The sequence below is a fragment of the Bombyx mandarina genome, chromosome A1 (assembly GCF_030267445.1).
Source record: "Bombyx mandarina strain Sakado chromosome A1, ASM3026744v2".
In the NCBI taxonomy this organism is placed as follows: domain Eukaryota; kingdom Metazoa; phylum Arthropoda; class Insecta; order Lepidoptera; family Bombycidae; genus Bombyx; species Bombyx mandarina.
Genome location: NC_143234.1, coordinates 13,591,159 through 13,616,157, shown reverse-complemented (window position 1 = coordinate 13,616,157; position 24,999 = coordinate 13,591,159). Strand labels below are relative to the sequence as shown.

The following is a 24,999-nucleotide window of genomic DNA, read 5'->3' as shown; positions in this document are numbered from 1 at the left end:
TAATAAATGAAATTTTCGTATAAAAAATACTAGACTTATTTTTCTCTATTTTTCGGAAGACTACGGAATATCAGTTACAGTTAGCTATGAGAGATAATTTTAATTACTTATTACTAATAATTAATTATTATATTAATCACTAATTATTATTACTTATTATACTATTATTACTTATTGCTATTAATAATTAATTACTTATTATTCCTTCACTGGTGGTAGGACCTCTTGGGAGTCCGCACGGGTAGGTACCACCACCCCGCCTATTTCCGCCGTGAAGCAGTAATGCGTTTCGGTTCGAAGAGTGGGGTAGCCGTTGTAACTATACTGAGACCTTAGTACTTATATCTCGAGGTGGGTGGCGTATTTACGTTGTAGATGTCTATTGGCTCCAGTAACCACTTAACACCAGGTGGGCTGTGAGCTCGTCTACACAACTAAGCAATACAAAAAATTAAAAAAAATACCGTGGAAGTCAATCGTGAACATTTGTTAAGTATGTAGAACGTAAGAACGTATTTTATTAGAAAAAATAGTATGTAATTGTCTGTGGAATTCGAACAATGATGCATCGCTTGATTCGAATGCACCAGGCGTCTTATCCTTTAGATCATGACGACAACAAAAATGTTATTTAAAATGCAAAAGCGGCTCTATTGATTTGTTCTTATATCACAAAATAGAAGGTCGCACCTATTCAAAAAAAAAAAGGAATTTTGTGTAATGTGTAATCCAGAAAATAAATTACCACTCTAAGTAGCCAAAACGTAGGAAACATTGTCTACAGTAGGTAATCGTTTTCAACGTCTGACAAGCAATTATTAGTTATTTGTTAATCTGAAAAAGCACAATGCAATCTAAAATCGGAATGCTATACTAAATATTCCCCTACCTTTAGTGTAGATGTCGAAGTAGGAGAGTAGTGGGGGAGTCGTTTATGTTCACCCTTAGTGGAAGTGGACTGGCCACATATGTCGTCTCACTGACAATCGGTGGGGCACAAAAACATGGAGTGGAGACCTCGTACTGGAGAATGGGTTGCATTCTAAGAGACGAGAGATTCTAAGATACGGGTTGAAGAAGAGTGCCCCTTTATAGACTTATAAAAACCGTCGTGGCCTAAAGGATAAGACGTCCGGTGCATTCGTGTTGAGCGATGCACCGGTGTTCGAATTCCGCAGGCGGGTACCAACTTTTCTAATGAAATATGTACTTAACAAATGCTAACGATTGACTTCCACGATGAAGGAATAACATCGTGTAATAAAAATTAAACCCGCAATATTATAATTTGCGTAATTACTGGTGGTAGGACCTCTTGTAAGTCCGTACGGGTAGGTAACACTGCTCTGCCTATTTCTGCCGTGAAGCAGTAATGCGTTTCGGTTTGAAAGATGGAGCAGCCGCTGTAACTATACTGAGACTTTAGAACTCATATCTCTAGGTGGGTGGCGTGGTGGTGGGTGGTACGTTATAGATAAGCAACAAAAAAAAACATTGTAAAAGTTACTATAATTAGTTGCAAGAAATATGAAGCGCTTTTTTTATTTTTTTATACTAATATTTGGGTAAAATTAAATGAAAATTCGCAAACAAATTTCACGTTACCGCCATTCGTAATTTTCAGGAAAAATGATTTTAACCCTCAACCGCCCAGCGACAGAATCTTCGAAGTAGTGAGGCCCTTATAAATCAAACGAGACTTCGTTAATACGCTCACTTCCTTCACGAAACTAATTGCAACCATCAATCCAGTACCTTTGACTATCGAGAACAAAGTCTTAATGAATTCTAAAAAAAAAAACCATTAAAAAGATCAGAGAACACCGGACATTCCTTCCTTGAACATCCTAGAGCGTGACGCGCACGATTCTCAACTTTATTCCCGCAGAATACAGATTAAGTTATTGTTGGAGCTCAATAATGAACGGACGTCAGATTGACGTAATACCCGCGAACACAGTCATAATATTTATTGTCGCCGGATTATTCGGCCTCATTTATATATTGATTGTTATTACAATTGAAAGACAGTCGAAACAATCCCGGACGACCGATCTAGAATTTTCTACAGCGTTATCAATGTTCGTAATCTATATATATATAAAAATGTATTGCTGTTCGTTAGTCTCGCTAAAACTCGAGAACGGCTGGACCGATTTGGCTAATTTTGGTCTTGAATTATTTGTCGAAGTCCAGAGAAGGTTTAAAAGGTAGATAAATATGAAAATGCTCGGAATTAAATAAAAATAACGATTTAGTTTTTCCTTTTTTTGTTTTAAGTTTATTTTATAAAAAAGTTTAGGTTTTTTAGTTATCGATTGATGCACTACGAAGTCTGCCGGGTCAGCTAGTATACGATAAAAATATCGTTAGCAAAGATCGGTAATCGAATCCCGAACTACAAGTGATCAAATGACTAAGCTCTAAATTTAAAATGCAAACCGCTTAATCATTACCCGTATGAACTATGTTTAGTAGTAGAAATCTCGATCAATCGAACCGAAACGGATTATTTTTTTGATTATTTTATTTAATTATTTATATTTTTAATTTTTTTAATAAATAAAAAAAATCCGATTCTAACTATACTTACCATTTCGACGAATAACGAGACGATTAATCATTATCGACATTACAGAATAAATCGTAACTCGTAAAATTAAATGATTATCATTATTTGAAAATGCTACGTGTATTTTGTTTGTTCAAAATAATGATACTATTATTTGAAATATTCACTCTCGATTCTATATAACAAAAGCTAACACTCATAAATGTCACCGAAACATAAAAATTCCAGTTGCCGCCCTCGATCAAAAGCTCTGCGCGCACTAAAAGCTTCACCTAACGTATTTTCTTGTGTTTCATTATGTCCGTAGTTTATTGTGGCTAAATATTCGATTTGTTTGTTTTTCGTACGCCGCTTTGCATTGTATTATAAATAAAAAGTCATACATAAAGTTCTGAATAATACAACTGACGGACTGTATTCACACGAACCAATTCCTTACATTAAAAGTTATATAGTGTGTACTTAGTACATTTGAGGCCGTCAGCGCAAAAGCGTCCTAACCCACAATTCATATTCGTGCTTATGTATTGCAATTTATTTAAAACATAATAAATGTTGTTGCAAAATCGGCCTGTCCAAAGTTTCATACATATATACATTTATTTATCCAATTTTCCAATAGAGTATACCTACACACAATACAATTATTTTTAAAGGAGTAATAAATAGTTCTTAGCGTGTGTACTCCGAGAGCTAGAGGAAAACACAGTATTCATAGAAACACGACTATGTTAACACCGATTAGAGATTAAACTATACATCAAACAAAGCATTAATAGAAAAAAAGTATATAACAAAACCAACATTTTGCGTTTGATATCATATCATTTCCTACCTTATCACTACTAGCCTAAGGGCTATTTCAGCTACTCATGGACTGGTAGGTGAGCTAGCGGGCTCAATCTGAGAGCTTACTAACAATGGCCGTGACATGAGCAATTCTTCACTCCGCCCACTGAGTTTCTGAATCCATGATCCTAAGCGCTGCTCTTGCTAGGGCTTGTGTTAACAATCTCTCTCAGGTTGAGCCCGTGAGCTCACCTACGCGTCTGTGGCGTGGCTGGAATAACCGCCTAAGGTACCAGCCAATAGGTAAGGAAAAAATTGCTTTGTTGAATCTACCACCGGATCAAAATCACGGCTCACTCAGACGATCCGGTGTGAAACTCAATGGCATTGCATGATGAAGTCTTCTCGACAAGTTCAATGAGAATCTTATACCTTTAAACGAGCAATTCTTGTATATATATAATCTGAATGTCGGAAACGGCTCCAACGATTTTCATAAAATTTAGTATACAGGGGATTTCGGGGGCGATAAATCGATCTAGCTACGGTTTATTTTCAGAAAATGTTGTTTTATTCGTGTTTTCAATAATCAACTCTTCCCGACATCTATTGGCGAATAATAATACTATTTTTCTTAATTGAGGGCAACTAACCGCTTTAAAGACACAACAAGATGGCGTTATCAATAAAAAAACGGTCATCATCTAGTTATATCATTAATCGAAGTTGTTTGCAAACAAGTTAAGAGAATGGAAAAAATACATCATTTGTTAGATAAAATACTAGGAATTTGGTCAAAAAATTAAATAAAAATACATTTTGATACGAACATAAACAAATATTCGAAACACCGTAATGTTAGCGGTGCGCGAAACGCGGGCCAATTGCGGAAACCTATTAAATAAAAATACGCACATTAGATAAATCGTTTGAATTTTAGCACATGTGTCCCGCAGATTACGAGCACAGATTACAGTTTTGTTGTTTTTAATAAAAAAAGTTTAATACGTTAGGCTTAATACGCGTTATGGCGGCTATTTGTCAGCGAAGTTTTAGGGTTGACGCGCGATAACATCGGTTTTATTTATGGTTGTCGATTACGTATGTTTTCATTAGTCGTTTTTATTTTAGGCGGGAACTCGCGAGTCTTTTTATGACGTTGTAATTTTTGAAGTGAAACTTGTTACGGCGCATGAGGGAAAAAATTTTACAGATGTAACGTCACGCAGGTATGCAACGGAAGTGTCGAAAATTTTTAAAACAGCGCCATCTATGAGATTTTTTAATACTAATATGCGTATGAAACCTCTTGTAGTGAATTTCAATTTAGGATTATACGTGACGTTAAAATATCGATTCACAGAGGGCGCTACCTCATACTATAAAAGATGATTTACAATTATTTACTAGTGACAAAATTTTACATATATTTACTTACACATTTAGGATAATTGTATTTTAATTTTTGAAAGTTTCACTTCTAACACGTGTGAATTGCACACATGTTTCTTTTTTTTTAAGCCCGGTCCCCGAAGGACTTGAACTGGAAACACCTTCGGGCACCGCTGATCGTAAACTCACACATGGATGGAGTTTTATAATGAAACTTCAATAAACCTAAAACAATAATCAAAAATTACTTAATTATACTGGAAGCATAACCAAATCGAATAGCAGTAATAATCGCTCATTATTTAGTAACTCATAATAACATTTGTTACGCGCTGGGGTTCGGGATAAATAAAAAAATTCACCAAAGTACAACTAAAGCTGTATTCAACGCTTAGAACACTTAAAACACTTAACAAACACATTAAAACTCTCAATTCGCTTCTTTCGCTTCGCTTCAGGTGATCCGTTCGCTGTTTCGCTTCGAGTAGATCCGATTACTAAATGACTGCGTGTTTTTTTTTTTTTTTTAAACCTATGCTGATAGCCTTCTCTGATACCACATCTGTAGTATTGTGTTTCCGCTATCTGACAATAGATGGCGTTGTGCTTTTCGAGCGTTCTAGCTGCTACTAGGTCCTTCGATATTCGTTCGGGGGTAAATGGCGTTACTCTTACCGGCGTAACAATATGACGCTCTTTTCATTTTCAACTACCACATTCTAAAATGTATAACTCTATGTTTTCTGGGTATAAGTCCGTATTTGTATGCTTTCATGCACATACGCTACACACAAGTAATCACAGACCTCTGACGTAACTGAATTAGTTACAAGAGATCCATGTTGGTCGCAGTAGCGGTGGTCTCAACCTCCCATATTAGGTTACGATGCCATTGAGCTTCTATATATACTTAACACCAGGCGGACTGTCGGCTCGTTCATTTATCTAAGCAGTAAAGATGTTTCTATTAGCAAACACTATAAGGAGAATGATTGTCTCTGGTCACCTTCGTCTGCGAAGGCTAAGCAATAAACAAAAAAAGCTTCAATTGTATTTCTATATTTTTTTCGTTTTACTATTGCTGTCCTGCTCTATCCAAACTTCGCATAGATAAAGCAATATAGATTATAATCAATTATTGTAGTGGACATCCAAAATATTTATATGAACCACAGACCCAGTAATAAATTCACTGATACCCAAAGTTATTGGGCTCGACTGGATAATCGTTATCTTTGCGCCGCCAAACTCATGATTTCATTTATCCTTTCAGGATATGTGACAGTTTGATCATTTAACAAAATCGCTTTACCGACTAACCCGATACGTATCTTTCAGGATGCGAAATGCAAAACATTAAGCACATTCAAAAACCTGGACCGGCTTCTTTGGTTCGTGGAAATTATTTTTGTTACTTCCGAATGAGAAATAATTTCTGACAATAATAATATTAACCATCCATCGCTTATTTTGTTCCGCGGAAAATAAACATATTTCGCGAGAATTACAGAGCACATATTACGATTTGATGACAATAAGTCATTTGATATAAAAAAACATTTACGTACATTATAATAATATAGCGGTAGGCAGCGGCTTGGCTCTGCCCCTGGCATTGCTGAAGTCCATGGGCGACGGTAACCACTCACCATCAGGTGGGCCGTATGCACGTCTGCCTACAAGGGCAATAAGCCAAGCCGCTGCCTACCGCTGTTTCTACCCTAAAGCAGTAATGCGTTCCGACTTGTAAGATTCTAATATAAAACCGAGACTTTGACTCTGACCCTTTGACTCTTAATCTCAACGTGGATATCGCATTTACGTTGTTGAGATTCATTGAATTATTTGACGGAACGTGGTTATGAGTTATCAAAGAAAATGCCATTCACGCCGTGATAAACACATATACCAGTGGAAAGTCCAGCCAAAGTCAGCAGTAACATTGTTACCGCAACGAAACAAGTCAATAAATAAAGCCAATATGTTAACGCGCAGTTTTCGATACCCAGCTACTTATGATCCGTGTTAAAACGGATACGTACATCAGCACATTATCCGATTGTCGTCACTTATGTATTCGCGAGAACTCAATCTGTACCATCAACAGTTCAATGCGATCTTAATGCAGCCTATAAAATGCGCAGTCATCGGCAAAACCGAAGCAATTAATCCGTATAACCTTTCTTTTCTGAACGTCCAAAGATTTAAAATGTACATCAGTTGATTTGTGCACGCATTAAGCACTCGTTTCTCTCTCTCTCTCTTCCTTTTGAAACTTCGACAATTTATCGTCGTAATACAAATGCGTTGAGAACTTTATCGTTACGATTATCGGTTTGAGAACACATGAGACTGATGTCGAGCTTATTAATGTTTGAATATCGCAAAAGTTACGGTTGGATTTTTTATTTTTTTTTATTTTATTGTTAGATGGGTGGACTAGCTCACAGCCCACCTGGTGTTAAGTGGTTACTGGAGACCATAGACATCTACGACGTAAATGCGTCACCCACCATATCAGTTCTAAGGTCTCAAGTATAGTTACAGCGGCTGCCCCGCCCTTCAAAACGAAACGCATTACTGCTTCACGGCAGAAATAGGCAGGGTGGTTGTACTTACCCGCACGGACTCACAATAGGTTCTACCACCAGTAATTGTTGACCAGGGTCAATAAAAGAGATAAGCTCCCGACCTACTCAATATTAGGCGTTTACAAAAGCCCAAATAGGTACCGTGTACCATTTGGGTTGGTAGATTTTTTTTATTGCCCTTGTAGACAGACGAGCATACGGCCCACCTGATGGTGACTGGTTACCGTCGCCCATGGACTTCAGCAATGCCAGGGGCAGAGCCAAGCCGCTGCCTACCGCTTGTCTTGTAAGCTCGCACGTTTACTCCAGATTTGCCTATTTCTGCCGTGAACCAGTTGTGCATTCCAGTTTGAAAGGGGGGGCAGTCGTTGCACTATGAAATCTAAACTTAGAGCTCATGTCTCGGCTGGGTGGCGGTATTTACATAGTTGATTTATTTATTTATTTTAATCTTATTGATAATTATTATTGATATTATTTTATTATTGATATCTTTCTTATACCTTTAAACGAGCAATTCTGGTATAATATATATATAATCTGAATCTCGGAAACGGCTCCAACAATTTTCATAAAATTTAGTATACAGGGGATTTCGGGGGCGATAAATCGATCTAGCTACGATTTATTTTCAGAAAGTGTTGTTTTATTCGTGTTTTCAATAATCAACTCTTCTGGACATCTATTGGCGAATAATAATACTATTTTTCTTAATTGAGGGCAACTAACCGCTTTAAAGACACAACAAGATGGCGTTATCAAAAAAAAAACCGAGCAAAGCTCGATCAGCATCTAATTTTTATTTATATGAACCGGTAACCACTAAACAAAAGGCAGGCCGTAAGCTGCTAGGCTGCCTATGTAAATATAAAAAAAGACTTCTAACTTGAGAGATAAATTGAAGTCACTATTTCGATGCTACCAGCCATTGATATAACTATAGTATAACATTTTCTCCTAAGTTTCTGCACCAATATACTTTATCTTGTATGCTGCTAGCTACTAATTGATAAAATTTTATTAAAAAAATTTTATTCAAATAACAGTAGGTCAAACTAAAAATAAATTTAAGCCTTGATGTGTCACAAATTACGGTTGAATTTCAAACACTGGGTGAATACTAGCATATTTAAATCAACACAGAATAAATGTGAATTGATTCCTCTTTATCTTGTTTTTACCACATCACTAGTTTCCTTATGGTATAGATATACTTTTTCAACGTATTTTTTCATTTATTTTATTATCGTAACAATATTTCGGAGTACGTTAGTAATTACGTTTTTTTTTATTGCATAGACGGATGGACAGCTCACAGCCCACCTGGTGTTAAGTGGTTACCGGAGACCATAGACATCTACAACGTTAATGCGGCCACCCACCTTGAGATATGAATTCTAAGGTCTCAATATAGTTCCAACTGCTGCCCCACCCTTCAAACCGATAGCCCACTGAGTTTCTCGCCATCAGTGGGTCGCCTTTCCGATCCGGTGGTAGATTCCGCGAGGCACGGCTCTTGCTAGGGTTCGTGTTAGCAACGTCATCCGGCTTAAACCCTGTGAGCTCACCTACTAGTTAAGGTTACGCTGAAATAGCCTCTCAAGGCTATCAGTTTAGGTAGCAAAAAAAATCAAACTGAAAAGCATTACTGTTTCGCGGCAGAAATAGGCAGCGCGCGGACTCACAAGAGATCCTACTTCCAGTAAATATTATCAGTATTTTTAATATCTATATTATGAAAGGTTTATTTGTTTGTTTTTTTTTAAATAGGCTCCGATTTGAAAAATGCTTTCACTGTTTGTAAGCTACATTATTCCCGAGTGACATAGGCCAAACTATTTTTTTCCAAAAAAATTAGAGATCCTTACTAAAACTCTAATAATGTAATCCAAGATTTAAAAAAATTACCTAAAATATTCTTTACATCGCGTGCCCTGCGAAAACTATTCATTATAGAATAAAATAATGTACTACGACTTTGTAGAACACATTATTATTTACAAAAAGTGTTGCCACGGCATATGTCTCACTATTGTAGTTATGCCGCAATAAGTGTTATTTTATTTAAAAAAATAAAACAACGTCAAATATCGTTGAAATTTTTTTTAAAGACCAGAGCGGAGCTAGAGCGGTCCGCTTGTTATCGATAATTTTAAAATTATTTTTTATTTTTATTACAGAGCATAGGCAACATGTCGGCGGAATTAGAGCTGCAGAGGCTACAGCAGGAACAGCTGCGAAGACAGGAGCTGGTCCGTCGTGGACAGCACGGACTCTATCCTGGACCACCGCTGGCCTTGCTGCCTCTGTTGGAGCAGATGAGGCCACAGCAACCTCAACCACCGAACGTGAGACTTCTTTACCTTACCGTTTCGTATAATCGGGGTAGATTAGCAAAGGACCTCAAGCGTTTGATTTTAGTTGATTTTGGCTATAGACATGTTTGTATATATCAACATGAATTTGTCATTAGGTTGAAATCTTTACAATACACTCTATAGTGGTAATCGGTAAGTAGCGGCTTATAAACGGTAGGCAACGGCTTATAAACGGTAGGCAGCGGCTTATAAACGGTAGGCAGCTGCTTATAAAGGGTAGGCAGCTGCTTATAAAGGGTAGGTAGCGGCTTATAAACGGTAGGCCGGGGCTTATAAACGCTAGGCAGCGGCTTATAAAGGGTAAGTAGCGGCTTATAAACGGTAGGCAGCGGCTTATAAACAGTAGGCAGCGGCTTATAAACGGTAGGCAGCGACTTAGCTCTGCCCCTGGCATTGCTGACGTCCCTGAGCGACGGTAACCACTCACCATCAGGTGGACCGTACGCTCGTCTGCCTATACGGCAATAAAAAAAAATGTATTTTCTTTTTCTTTAAGTCTCATTACGAACGCGCCGTTAGTAGATCAATTACTAAGTTTTAGCACGCTATTTACTTGTACATACAAAAATATTCTCGTAATAGTGAATCGATTAATAAACATAGTTAATAATAAAGTTACTCGACGCTTACACTTGTATTTTAGCTTATATGCTTATAAAATATAAAATGGAAATTATTTTAAAATAAAGAAACACGTGTAGCCTGATTTTGAGTTTTTTTTAACGCGAATAAGAAAAAGAAAAAAACACTATCTGTTTTATTTGGCGACTGAACTTATTAATTGGAATGAATAAATTTATGTTCACGTACATAATAATAGTCAAGGCGAATATTTTTCATTATGCGTTTCAAATTATTCCACAAAAATGTCACGAAACAAATTAGTTGTTTCTGAATGTCGATACGAAACACGTATTTTTGTTTCTGGTAGTGATGCGACATCTATTCTTCGATCTTTTTTATTTATTTATTTATTTACTATCAACCCGCCCTCGCTTCGCTTCGGATACATTAAATTTTATTATTGATAGCTGAGTCCCACGATGTTACCCGCGGCTATTTTCGTACTGCGGGTGATGCCGCGAGGCGAGGCTAGTCTAAAATAAAGTCTAAGTTACTCCTTATATCATCAGCTACCTATCAGTGAAAGTCTCGTCAAAATCGGTTCAGCCGTTCCAGAGATTAGCCGGAACAAACAGACAGACAGACAGACAGACAAAAATTGTAAAAAATGTTATTTTGGTGTATGTACCTTATATAATCATAAAATATTATGTTCATATACATAGTGTAGTAAAAAGCGGTTATTTCAATATTACAAACAGACACTCCAATTTTAATTATATTATGTATAGATTGCTTAGATGGTTGTAGACATCTACAACGTAAATGCGCCACCCACCTTGAGATATAGGTTCTAAGGTCTCGGTATAGTTACAACGGCTGCCCCACCCTTCAAACCGAAACGCATTACTGTTTCACGGCAGAAATAGGCAGGGCGGTGGTACCTACCCGTACGGACTCACAAGAGGTCCTACCACCAGTAATTACGCAAATTATAATTTTGCGGGTTTGATTTTTATTACACGTTGTTATTCCTTCACCGTGGAGGTCAATCGTGAACATTTGTTGAGTACGTATTTCATTAGAAAAATTGGTCCGGAGGGGACCACATTTTATGTTACATGTCGTTTAACTTATAAGATACATGTGAGATGAACAATTATGTATAATCTATCTGAGAACAGGTGCAAAGAACAATTATAAAGAATAAATAAAATAAAAATATACTAATGACAATTAATTTCTGTGAAGTTTTGCGTTTGTGTTTGTTGCATGTGTGTGTGTGAATATACACGTGTCGGTACACATGTAATCCATTTTTCATTACCGAATAAATAAGCAGACTATTAATAAGGACCTGATATAAAAAAACGTTTTCTTTCGCAAACTTTGATATATTTTTTTTATCTTCAAAACACCGACAAACATACTTTCGCGCTTATTAATTAAATTAATAATTATTCGTTTATAAATAGAGATTAGAATACATATCTGCATAATTAATTTTCTTTCGGAATTTTACATCGTTTTTAACTCGCAAGTTTATTTATTTATTTAAGCTGAGCTTAAAATAACCTTCGTTACAAATTCGTCGAGTCATGTTAGAAATTAATGAAACTTAAGATTGTTATCTTTCTTTCCTAATTTACGAGTTGAAGATGTTATGTGACACAACAGGATGAGTTCGCATCAAATAAGGCGTCCAAGGGCTACCACCGCTCTGCCTATTTCTGCCGCAAAGCAGTCCCGCGTTTTAGTTGGATCTCCGGATGGACTGTAATTATTTCAACTATATGAGACTAGCCTTATTTCTAAAATAGGGATGTGCAATCTTTTTTTTTATTGCTTAGATGGATGGACGAGCTCACAGCCCACCTGATGTTAAGTGGTCACTGGAACCCATAGACATCTACAACGTAAATGCGCCACCCAGCTCGAGATATAAGTTCTAAGGTCTCAGTATAGTTACAACGGCTACCACACCCTTCGAACCGAAACGCATTACTGTTTCACGGTGGAAATAGGCGGGGTGGTGGTACCTACCCGTGTGGACTCCCAAGAGGTCCTACCACCAGTGATTACGCACATTATAATTTTGCGGTTTTGATTTTTATTACACGATGTTATTCCTTAACCGCGGGAGTCAATCGTGAACATTTGTTGAGTACGTATTTCATTAGAAAAATTGGTCCGGAGGGGACCACATTTTATGTTACATGTCGTTTAACTTATAAGATACATGTGAGATGAACAATTATGTATAATCTATCTGAGAACAGGTGCAAAGAACAATTATAAAGAATAAATAAAATAAAAATATACTAATGACAATTAATTTCTGTGAAGTTTTGCGTTTGTGTTTGTTGCATGTGTGTGTGTGAATATACACGTGTCGGTACACATGTAATCCATTTTTCATTACCGAATAAATAAGCAGACTATTAATAAGGACCTGATATAAAAAAACGTTTTCTTTCGCAAACTTTGATATATTTTTTTTATCTTCAAAACACCGACAAACATACTTTCGCGCTTATTAATTAAATTAATAATTATTCGTTTATAAATAGAGATTAGAATACATATCTGCATAATTAATTTTCTTTCGGAATTTTACATCGTTTTTAACTCGCAAGTTTATTTATTTATTTAAGCTGAGCTTAAAATAACCTTCGTTACAAATTCGTCGAGTCATGTTAGAAATTAATGAAACTTAAGATTGTTATCTTTCTTTCCTAATTTACGAGTTGAAGATGTTATGTGACACAACAGGATGAGTTCGCATCAAATAAGGCGTCCAAGGGCTACCACCGCTCTGCCTATTTCTGCCGCAAAGCAGTCCCGCGTTTTAGTTGTATCTCCGGATGGACTGTAATTATTTCAACTATATGAGACTAGCCTTATTTCTAAAATAGGGATGTGCAATCTTTTTTTTTATTGCTTAGATGGATGGACGAGCTCACAGCCCACCTGATGTTAAGTGGTCACTGGAACCCATAGACATCTACAACGTAAATGCGCCACCCAGCTCGAGATATAAGTTCTAAGGTCTCAGTATAGTTACAACGGCTACCACACCCTTCGAACCGAAACGCATTACTGCTTCACGGTGGAAATAGGCGGGGTGGTGGTACCTACCCGTGTGGACTCCCAAGAGGTCCTACCACCAGTGATTACGCACATTATAATTTTGCGGTTTTGATTTTTATTACACGATGTTATTCCTTAACCGCGGGAGTCAATCGTGAACATTTGTTGAGTACGTATTTCATTAGAAAAATTGGTACCCGTCTGCGGGATTGGAACACCGGTGCATCGTTTCATACGAATGCACCAGACGTCTTATCCTTTAGGCCACGACGACTTCAAATTCAATTTTTATTTTGTCTTAAATTTTTAAATTTTTGTCTATCTGTCTGTTTGTCTGTTTGTTCCGGCTAATCTCTGGAACGGTTGGACCGATTTTGACGGAACTTTCACTGATAGGTAGCTGATGATATAAGGAGTAACTTAGGCTACTTTTTTTAGACTAGCTTCGCTCCGGCGTCACCCGCGGTACGACAATAATCGCGGGTTACATCGCGGGAGGCTGACGCAGTTTGTGATCACTGAAGGCCGTTGACCTCACGTCACGTTGATTCACTAACATTGCGTGCTAAATGCAATATTTAGAACCTGATTATGCATTATATAATCATGTTAAGAATCGCCCTTTCTTACATCTGTCTATATCTTCGGTATCGTTTCTCATACAGGGTGCTGTTAAATGTATTTTGAACAATGAACATTTTAAGGGTATTAAAATTCCAGGGATTGAATAGATTCGATATTTGAAAATTTACTATTAATCATAATTTGAATCATCACAAACAACATGTGCCTGTAATTAGTTGGAACAACTTTCGGCATTTCAAATAACGAATGCGGCTATGCTCTCTGTCGTTTTGGAAGCGATGCGCGTTGGATATTTTATAGATCAATCGAAAGGCCTCTTAAAAGTACCGCTATAATCACTTCTAGTAATAATTAGTTTTCTTTTATTGTCCTCATAGGCAGACGGGTATACAGCTACCTGTTGGTGCGTGGCTGCCGTTGTCCATGGACATTAGCAATGGGCAAAGTCAAGCCGATGCCTGACAATTAATTGGTTACTAAAAGTCATGTTTAGTTAATCTATCTATCTATATATATATATAAAAAAGAAATGCTGGTCGTTAGTCTCGCTAAAACTCGAGAACGGCTGGACCGATTTGGCTAATTTTGGTTTTGAATTATTTGTGGAAGTCCAGAGAAGGTTTTTAAGGTAGATAAATACGAAAATACTCGGAATTAAATAAAAATAACAATTTTGTTTTTCCTTTGATGTGTACCCCGTCGGACGGATTCCATTTGTTTGTTTTAAGTTTATTTTATACAAAAGTTCAGGTATTTATACATTGAATTATATCATATTCAGAAATTTATACATTGAGGCACTACGAAGTCTGCCGGGTCAGCTAGTTAGTATTTTAATATTTTTGTGGAAATTTCCGTATCTACTCGGCTCCTACGTAATATAAACTTTGAATAGCATCGCTAATCGTTCACACATGAACATCACCTCGAAGTTGACAGTACATATCCGTTTCATTAAAGTAAACACAATGTCAATTACGAGTTTTATAACTAAACAGGATATTAACCAATGTTTAAACGCAGACGAGACGATTGCCAAAGCATAATCGATATACGTGCGCTTCATTATAAAATCGATTACGGTTTCATTATTTTTTTTGTTTTGGTTGGTTGTCTTCGTTCTAATAACGATTGAAATATATCGTGATTTTTTGGCGGGTTAATTATTAACTTCGGGGTCATAGGTTAACCCGTGAAATGTTTTAGGTTTCGCATCCGACGGGTGCGTGCGTTTGGTTGCAAAAATCGATTTAAATAATTAACATTATAATTATCGAAACAGGTTCAAGCAATACTTAATGTTCGGTAAGAGTTAAGAGGTATGAAGTCGTCGTGGCCTAATGGATAAGAGGTCCGGTACATTCGTATCAAGCGATGCACCGGTGTTCGAACCCCGCAGGCGGGTAACATTTTTTCTAATGAAATACGTACTTCACAAATGTTCACGATTGACTTCCACGGTGAACGAATAACATCGTGTAATAAAAATCAAACCCGCAAAATTATTATTTGCGTAATTACTGGTGGTAGGACCTCTTGTGTGTCCGCACGGGTAGGTACCACCACCTCGCCTATTTCTGCCGTGAAGCAGTAATGCGTTTCGCCGTTGTAACTATATTGAGACCTTACCACCTCAAGGTGAGTGACGCATTTACGTTGAAATGTCTATGGGCTCCAGTAACCACTTAATACCAGGTGGACTGTGAAGTCGTCCACCCATCTAAGCAATAAAAAATCCATACAAATTTGAGTTAACTTTTACGCTATCGAGAACGTTAAAGAACTCGCACTAAGCACACTTTATCCACATAGCACCGGACGAGCCAAGAGCGCGTTCACCGATGAAGTCGGAGAGATAAAACGCGAACTCCTCCAAGTTGTACGAAATGTGAATTCAATTAAATTAAAATTTTATTTGTCCAGATGCAGTCAGCTCCGTGGCCAGCCACAGCCCAGCTAGCGCAGCTCTCCGCCAGCGCCCGATCCCCACCGCCCCAAGACCCTGATGCGCCACTAAACCTCAGCAAGCAGCGTTCTCCGTCTCCCCAACAACCCATGATGCTGTCGAGATTCGTGCCCTACCCACCAATGGAAGAGAAGTCTCCGTATATGCAGAAAGACGACGACTACAACAACGCTTGCAACAGTAAGTTTCTTTATTTAATTGTGACTGTTTTGGTCGTTGCTGACGGTACAGCTGAAACTTTGAGCTCATGTCTCAAGACTCCGGTAACCTCTGAATACACTTAGAGAGTCAACAGATCGCTTGCTTCCATCTGCAAGACAAAAACAGCTCACGAAACATTCAATGCTTCCATTGAAAGCAACCACGAAATAAATAACTGTTTTGCAAACTCTACACAGTTTTATTTTAGATATCAATACTTCGAAATTATTAAAATGGACAGGTCACTTTATATTGTCATAAACGTCTGCGAAAGCTAAAATTAGACAACGAAAAACATATCTTTCGCGTAAAAGTGTTTTTTTTTTTTTATATCCAAATAATAGAACGCATCAATAAAATTTTATTTTAGATTATTCTATCAGGTATTTCACCTCGTCGATGATACACGTGGATGTATCTAGATCAGTTGTTTGATGAAAAGAAAAGACGTGTAACACTTTAAAATGAATCAGACGGCTTTGTGACGTATTTACATATACATCCACCGACGCGTGTAACTTCGAAATGAGAATAAAAAAGGCATTTTTATGAAAGCGTGTTTTAGGTATCGTTCACACGTGAATCCGTCTCAAGACATTTATTTAATAGTAGCTACTCCCAGGGATTCACCTGCAAGGAAATTCAATTTAATATTATGGCAAAACACACATAAGACGTTTCTGAAAGATACGTCAATTCTCTTATATATATAAAGACGGATTATCAAATTTGTCTGAATATTAAGTGTGATGGGGAAATTAACTCGGGTCCCTTGTATTACTTAAAATTAATGTAATCAAAGCTGTACTTCATTACATGTATGATCTAACTTATTTGTGAACAAAAAACCCGGAATTGCAAATCTGAAAATGTGCCTTAGTAATTTTTTTTTAATCCGCCCTTAGTGACACAATATGAGTATGTCATCTATTCCACATCCCATAAAATAATCCTATTTAGTATTTGTCTCCTCTGTCCGTTGAAGTCTACAATCGAAAACGGAAAAGAGTTTTGATCTTTGGCTGCGTTGTGGTATAAATACTGAAATAGTAAATGTATGCACGCCTCAATTGGTGGATTGAAGTCTAAATTATGTACATATTAGAGTCTGCCGCTTAAAAGCTATCAAAAGATCTTAATTATAATAGCCTTTGCGATTTTTAAACATACAATACGCAACTCCTTTGTCTCACTGTATAATTCCGTCATTGTCGATTTCATTTTTTTCCTGCAAATTCCCTAATTCCTAACTATTTTACCGACTGCCAAGGCTCGGGGTAGGTCCATAGGTGTAGGAGAAATCTATTACTGCCGTGAAATAACTGCGAATCCCAATCGGAAGGGTAGGATCTACCGGAGTGTCACTCGCGTCTGTGGACTTCACTTACCGCCACTTGTACACATATTAGCTAATAGAAAAAAGCACTTATATAAGAACGCCACTTTCACATCCTTATATTTAGGTACATGTATAGAAATTTATTAACAGATAAGTTCATCCATACTACCTGGAGCCACTGCGGTCATCCACAGTGCGTTTCCAGAGGTCTTTTTTGCCACGTACCATCCGGCTATGGAATGAGCTCCCCTCCACGGTGTTTCCCGAGTGCTATGTCCTCTCTTCAAACGAGGCTTGTGGAGAGTATTAAGCGGTAGGCAGCGGCTTGGCTCTGCCCCTGGCATTGCTGAAGTCCATGGGCGACGGTAACCACTCACCATCAGGTGGGTCGTATGCTCGTCTGCCTACAAGGGCAATAAAAAAAAAAAACTTTAAGTTATTGTTCTTCTTCTTCTTCCTAGCGCTGTCTAGATCTAATGTCAGGATCCGCTTTCTAACTTCAACTCCTCTACTTTACCCGGTCTTCGGCATTATTCTGGGTAAGGTTATTTTCCGCCATCATCTTTACCACGTCCAACCAGCTTTTCTTGGGTTTTTCTTGGGCCTACCGTGGAATCTTGGTACTTTAAGATACCTATCGTAAAGTAAAAAATATAAATAATTAATACTGTTGTCGTTTTTTTCTCTCAAATCAAATACCGCTTTAGACTTCAGCGTGAGAATTCTAAAAACGGACCCAAGAAGATTTGCATCGTACAATAATAACAGTAATGTATTCGGAATTAGGCATTCGTTATTTAGGTATTTTAAAATTCATAAATACGTCCAATATATAACCAGTTTTCATTGGTAGAGTTACGCGAATGAAACTTAGATTTAATTGTGTTCTTTTGTCTCGCATTTCTTGCCTTGTATCCGGGAGTGAGAATCGAAATCGGGGTACAGAAAGTTTTCTAAAATTATCACTTTTTTTGTTGTTTAGACGGGTGGGAAAGCTCACGGCCCACCCTGGTGTCTAGTAATACCGGAGCCCATGGGCATCAACAACGTAAATTCCGTCAGACAACTCGAGACATAAGCTCGCAAGGTTAAACCGTAAAAGTCGTTTTAGTTCTCTCTGTGATTCTCGAAAAGCGAACACAGATGCTAAGATATTAAGTCTTCGAAAAAAACGCAGTCATTTACTGCTGTTATAATTTTTCCTACCCATGCTGATAGCCTTGAGAGGCTATTTCAGCGTTACCCTAGCATGTAGGTGAGTTTTCGGGGCTCAAACCGGAGGTGTTGCTAGTACTGGCCCTAGCGAGAGCAGTGCTTCGCAGAATCTACCACCGGATCGGAAACGCGACCCACTGAGAAGATCCGGCGAGAAACTCAGTGGGCTGTGTCTATGGGTTAATTTACTCGCCGAGCCCTTCGTCGCAAGTGACGGGTTCGGCGGGGATGGTGACCGGTGCTTGAGGTACCTAAAAGCACGGTTCATGGATCCGGAAGATCCGTAATGACGTGTTTAGGGCGAGGTCGACTGTTTGCCATTCGGTCCGCAGAATCGGGTATTTACTGCTATGTACCGCTCATTGCTGCATCTCTAATTTAAGTAAATCAAGTGTCGATTACGGGTATAATTCGTATTCCAATACTTGGGCCTCTTGTCTAACTTTAGACGAATCATGTGATGATTAAAGGATATAGGAAGTACTAAAATCCAGGTACTAAAGTACCACTTACTGGTAGGACCTCTTATGAGTCCGTGCGGGTGGGTACCACCCACCTGCCTATTTCTACCGTGAAGCAGTAATGCGTTTCGGTTGAAGGGTGAGGCAGCCGTTGTAAATATACTTGAGACCTTAGAACTTATATCTCAAGGTGGGTGGCGCATTTACGTTATAGATGTCTATGGGCTTTAGTAACCACTTAACACCAGATGGGCTGTGAGATAGTCCACCCAAGTAAGCAATAAAAAAAAAAGTTGTTACATTTCTTCTCAGCCGTTTGCACTCTTGGCTGAGTGAACATGGTCATCAGTTCAGGTGGTGGTGCGTTTCACAAGATCCCTATAATAACCGTTAAATCAAAGCCAGTCAAGAGCTAGTTTTCCGATACAGGCCCGGTTTTTTCGATTCGTGGTTTTGGATATCAATAAAGAAATTATAATTTTTTGAACTGACTCAGTTATAGGGCCGTAGTTTGCACCTCTGGTTCGTGGGCTTTAAGACCGTTTTATGGTAGATCTGATTCGGACGAAAGTTATTTTATTAAAATTAATACGTGAAACTTTGTATCCCTTTTTACGAAAATTGCGCGGACGGAGGAGTATGAAATTTTCCACACTTATAGAGAACTAGATGATGACCGAACTTCGCTCGGTTTTTTTTTTGGTAACGCCATCTTGTTGTGTCTTTAAAGCGGTTAGTTGCCCTCAATTAAGAAAAATAGTATATTCGCCAATAGATGTCGGGAAGAGTTGATTATTGAAAACATGAATAAAACAACATTTTCTGAAAATAAATCGTAGCTAGATCGATTTATCGCCCCCGAAATCCCCTGTATACTAAATTTTATGAAAATCATTGGAGCCGTTTCCGAGATTCAGATTATATAATACAATTAATATTGCTCGTTTAAAGGTATAAGACACGATATAGAGAAGAAGTGCAGAATGCTATGTAATATTTTTTTTAAATTATGCATTAATAATAAATTAAATCAATAAAAAAACAATACACATACTACCATGAATTGGACACACACATATGTATAATCTATGCTTATTATCAAACTTTTGTTGCATATAGTCTGTGGTTAAATTGAGAATAGGTTAATAATGGACTTTTTGGCGGGAACGCGAGGAGTGAAGTTGTGTGATTTGTTTTATTTTGTCTATTTAGTGTTTCTTCAGGTTTAAATGTGTAATAATGGTGGTTTATTAACTGTTTAATATCTGTGAAAGTGCACAAATGTGGGAAAATGAAACAAAGCTGCTGGACGTAACTTCTCGGGTTCCTCCAAAAAGTCCACTGAAAAAATCTCAGTAAATGACCACCATTTTACTGCGATTATATTTCATCTCATATCATTTCATTTCATTAAATTTCATCCCAGTTGATTAATGTCTCAAATTAATCATCTTCATTTCATTTCATTCCATATTATCATTTTTCATAAAATTAAGAATATAAAGTAAAATAAGACATGACTTAAAGGTCTTAGTTACCAGGTCATAAAATCTCTTAAAAAAAAATATAGGTTAATAATGCTTATTTGTCTATAGAGTGGTCTTGGCGGAATCTGTGATTAAGGAAGTCTATTATTTTTCGATAATAGAACATTAATAATGTTCAAACTTATAATTAGAATTAATTATAGTCGAATCTCGACTACTGCGGGACCACTAATTTCATTAAAATCACACGTGACAAGAAAATTATCTTTGTTATGGAATTGCTTATAGAATATAAATGCGTATTTGCTTGTTCGACTATACGAAAGCGCATGCGATCATTAATAGCTGAGTGCAAATGTTGTGAAACATCACCGAAATAAACGGGGAATCTTGGATAAATAGTTGTGAACATCGCGAAATTAAGTGTACCGCTTCGAAGGCAGGGCTGCATTCAGTGGGGCCCCGAGATATTGTTTACTTTCTTTTATTTTATTTTATTAGGAAGACAAATAGTAAACTTAAACTATATAAACTCTAACCTTACAGCCAAACACCATTTAAATGTCTCCGCATTTAAATAACTACAAACGATTGGGGCGTCGCATCGCCTAGAATTAAATAATTAAAGTAACACGTAAAACAAAAACAAAAATAAAACAATTTGAGAAATAAAACAGAAAAACGTAGTAAATAGAAAATAATTAATTAAATATTTGCATTCAACCATCGACTGACTAATGTTCTCCTAATACTAAATTACTACCGGTATCAAACTCAGATTATATAGACCGCGTTTGTATTCTGCCCTTTTTTCATTGCTTACATAAGTGGACGAGCTCACACCTGGTGTTAAGTGGTTACTGGAGCCCATAGACATCCACAACGTAAATGCGCCACCCACCTTGAGATATAAGTTCTAAGGTTTCAAGTATAGTTACAACGGCTGCCCCACCCTTCAAACCGAAACGCATTACTGCTTCACGGCAGAAATAGGCAGGGTGGTGGTACCTATGCGCGCGGACTCACAAGAGGTCCTACCACCAGTAAAAACGACCTACTCGCTGGAAGCCTAAGAGTCTATTTCAGCTACATGCGGTCGGTTAGACTGTGTTCGAAATTCAGTATTATTTAGAATTTTTTGAAAATTACTTCTTTTTGAAGTGAAACTTCTTTAGAATCGTTGTGATTTCAAACTTGATGAAACGAAAAAATAAGTCCATAGAGACACAAACACATAAATGTATAGGATTCAGCTGTCGAGAGAATGAGATAGAACACATTAGACTTTCTCGGTCTCCTCTTTGTGCGACTCTTCGTAGCATCCCCACTATCGTCTACTAAACATTGTCCATATGTATGCTCTTGTGTAGTGGGATAGTCAGTATATCTGTATCTTATTTAAAAGTTTCACTTCTACCGTGTGTCTTGCACACACACATACTTTTTTTTATAGTTAATAAAATGAGGGGACATGTTTAACATTTCATGGGTTTACTTAAGGGTGATGCAGCACCCTGGATTTGTGACCTAGGTGAATGGTGTCGACAGTCTGTAATATCCAAGCTCCATCAATTACAAGACCGTTTCAAAATAATTTTATAAAAAGCATTCCAGTATTTTGAAATAAAAGGAATTATATGATTAGTTACATTTCTCTATTTAAGTATAATATATAATAGCTCATTTGAAAAGTTGGGAAATATTTAGAAAATTGAATTGAAATATTTATTTTACGAAAAACTATGTCATTTAAAACGCAGGTCGCGCTATCATGTAGTGTCAGCAAAACAACAAAAGTATTCCTATAATTTCAATGTAATTCGGCCCTGTGCGCTTACATATATCCCAGATTTAATCGCTAAATATAATTAATACATCTCATAAGCTGCAAATTTGTTATATTTGAGTTTATATTAATTTATACAGTTGTAATGAAGACATTGTGGTTTCCAGGTGAATTGCTAGCACCGTGCAGTGTCGCTATTGTTACCTTGAAAACTCGCCAATATTAGACACAATCAGACATTGTAATCTTTTGTGGGGGTTGTGAAAATATCTTGAGTACAAATTTTATGCATCCTAACTTTTACCTTTCTGAATAAGAAAATAAATAAATTTATAGATTATTTCAGCCTCGTAGTGATTGACACAGTGATTGACATAGATATAGATAAAGTAGTCCCGGTGATTGACAATTTAAAGAGCGGACGGTTAGCGTGGTATGGACAGGTGATGCGTAGAAAGAAGATGCATGTGACTAAGAGATGTATGGAAATGGTAGTGCAAAGTAGAGGAGGAAGAGGTCGACCGAAGAAGACATGGATGGAGTGTGTGAATGACGATATGAGAGATAGAGGAGTTACTCTATAACGTAAATGCCCCACCCACCTTGAGATATAAGTTCTAAGGTTTCAAGTACAGTTACAACGGCTGCCACACCATTTAAACCGAAACGCATTACTGCTTCAGTAGTCGTCGTGGCCTAACAGATAAGACGTCTGGTGCATTCGTGTTGAAGCGATGCACCGGTGTTCGAATCCCGCAGGCGGGTACCAATTTTTCTAATGAAATACGTACTCAACAAATGTTCACGATTGACTTCCACGGTGAAGGAATAACTTCGTGTAATAAAAGTGAAACCCGCAAAATTATAATTTGCGTAATTACTGGTGGTAGGACCTCTTGTGAGTCCGCGCGGGTGGGTACCACCACCCTGCCTATTTCTGCCGTGAAGCAGTAATGCGTTTCGGTTTGAAGGGTGGCGCCGCCGTTGTAACTATACTTGAGACCTTAGAACTTGTATCTCAAGGTGGGTGGCGCATTTACGTTGTGGATGTCTATGGGCTCCAGCAACCACTTCACACCAGGTGGGCTGTGAGCTCGTCCACCTATCTAAGCATCTTTTCTAAGATCTAAGCATCTAAGATCTTTTTTGCCACGTACCATCCGGCTATGGAATGAGCTCCCTTCCACGGTGTTTCCCGAGCGCTATGACATGTCCTTCTTCAAACGAGGCTTGTGGAGAGTATTAAGCGGTAGGCAGCGGCTTGGCTCTGCCCCTGGCATTGCTGAAGTCCATGGGCGACGGTAACCACTCACCATCAGGTGGGCCGTATGCTCGTCTGCCTACAAGGGCAATAAAAAAATAATAAAAAAAGCGTTATATAACAAAGAATACATATACGTAAAAATACATAAAATCCCCGTTCTTAAAACAACAACCATTAATACAATCAGGTACTACATACAAAACGACCGCAGAATAAATTCTATCTAGTCGGCGTCATCACACTTTAGTTCCTGAAAGGCGTAATTTATGGCCCAAATGAGTATTATATGTCATAAATATCATATAATACTGTACGTAGTATTAAGACTGAATAGTTGGCAGCGTATCAAAACATTACAAAATCGTTCGGTTTCCTTTAAAACAAGAGGATCGCGTAATAGATGCAGTCCGAGATTCGAACTTCCGCTCGTCACAACGATCCCGCATTGGGGTACAGTCAGTCACACAAGTGCATCGCATTAATTTTCCGATTAATAGATTTGATGCATAGGTACATTAATGAGATACGCTATATATAAAAAAAAACAGTTATGTGTCAATAGCTTTAATATTTATCTATAGCTTTCATTTGATATAGTTCTTAAAAATTCACCGTCATATAAAATTTTATACGAAAATATTTTTACTCGTTAATTCAAAATAGAGTTTTTGCACATAGCAGATTTTGGTTTGACAGCGACGATATGCTCATATAGATATACTGAGATATGCTCATGCTATGGAATGCTCTGAGAAATTGTTTGAGATGATACCATCATCTCGTTTTTACCATCGCACCGCCCGCCACCGGAGTAGAGTTCATCCATACCAACTGGAGCCAGTGCGGTCATCCACAGTTCGTTTCCACATATCTTTTTTGCCACGTACCATCCGGCTTTGGAATGAGCTCCCCTCCACGGTGTTTCCCGAGTGCTATGACATTTTCTTCTTCAAACGAGGCTTGCGGAGAGTATTGAGCGGTAGGCAGCGGCTTAGCTCTGCCCCTGGCATTGCTGAAGGGTATGGGCGACGGTAACCACTCACCATCAGGTGGGCCGTATATTCGTCTGCCTATAAGAGCAAAAAAAAGGGCAAAGTGGAAGTCACCAGACCGCGTAGAAGGTTGCCCATGCGATGGACAGACCAAGTCAAGTCCGTAGTTTGAGGTTGTTTGCTTGACTGTACCAGACTCACCACAAACCGGGAGAAGTGGTGATTGCTCCCGAGACGCATAACCTCTGTCCACATCAACGATACTGAATGACGACCACGACCGCTCTGACAAAAGTGATACGACAAGACTAGTCACTATCAAGCCAT

General features: G+C 37.8%; 1 protein-coding gene across 3 annotated transcripts in view; it reads left to right on the top strand.

Moving 5' to 3' along the window:
- Sox102F (transcription factor Sox102F) overlaps window positions 1-24,999 on the top strand; it is a 419,194-nt gene that overhangs the window by 387,388 nt on the left and 6,807 nt on the right. For all 3 annotated transcript variants that reach the window (XM_089739910.1, XM_028170974.2, XM_028170966.2), the window contains 2 exons: window positions 9,525-9,692; window positions 15,885-16,107. In XM_089739910.1, coding sequence (XP_089596036.1) covers window positions 9,525-9,692; window positions 15,885-16,107 — 391 coding nt within the window. The remainder of the gene's footprint in view (window positions 1-9,524; window positions 9,693-15,884; window positions 16,108-24,999) is intronic.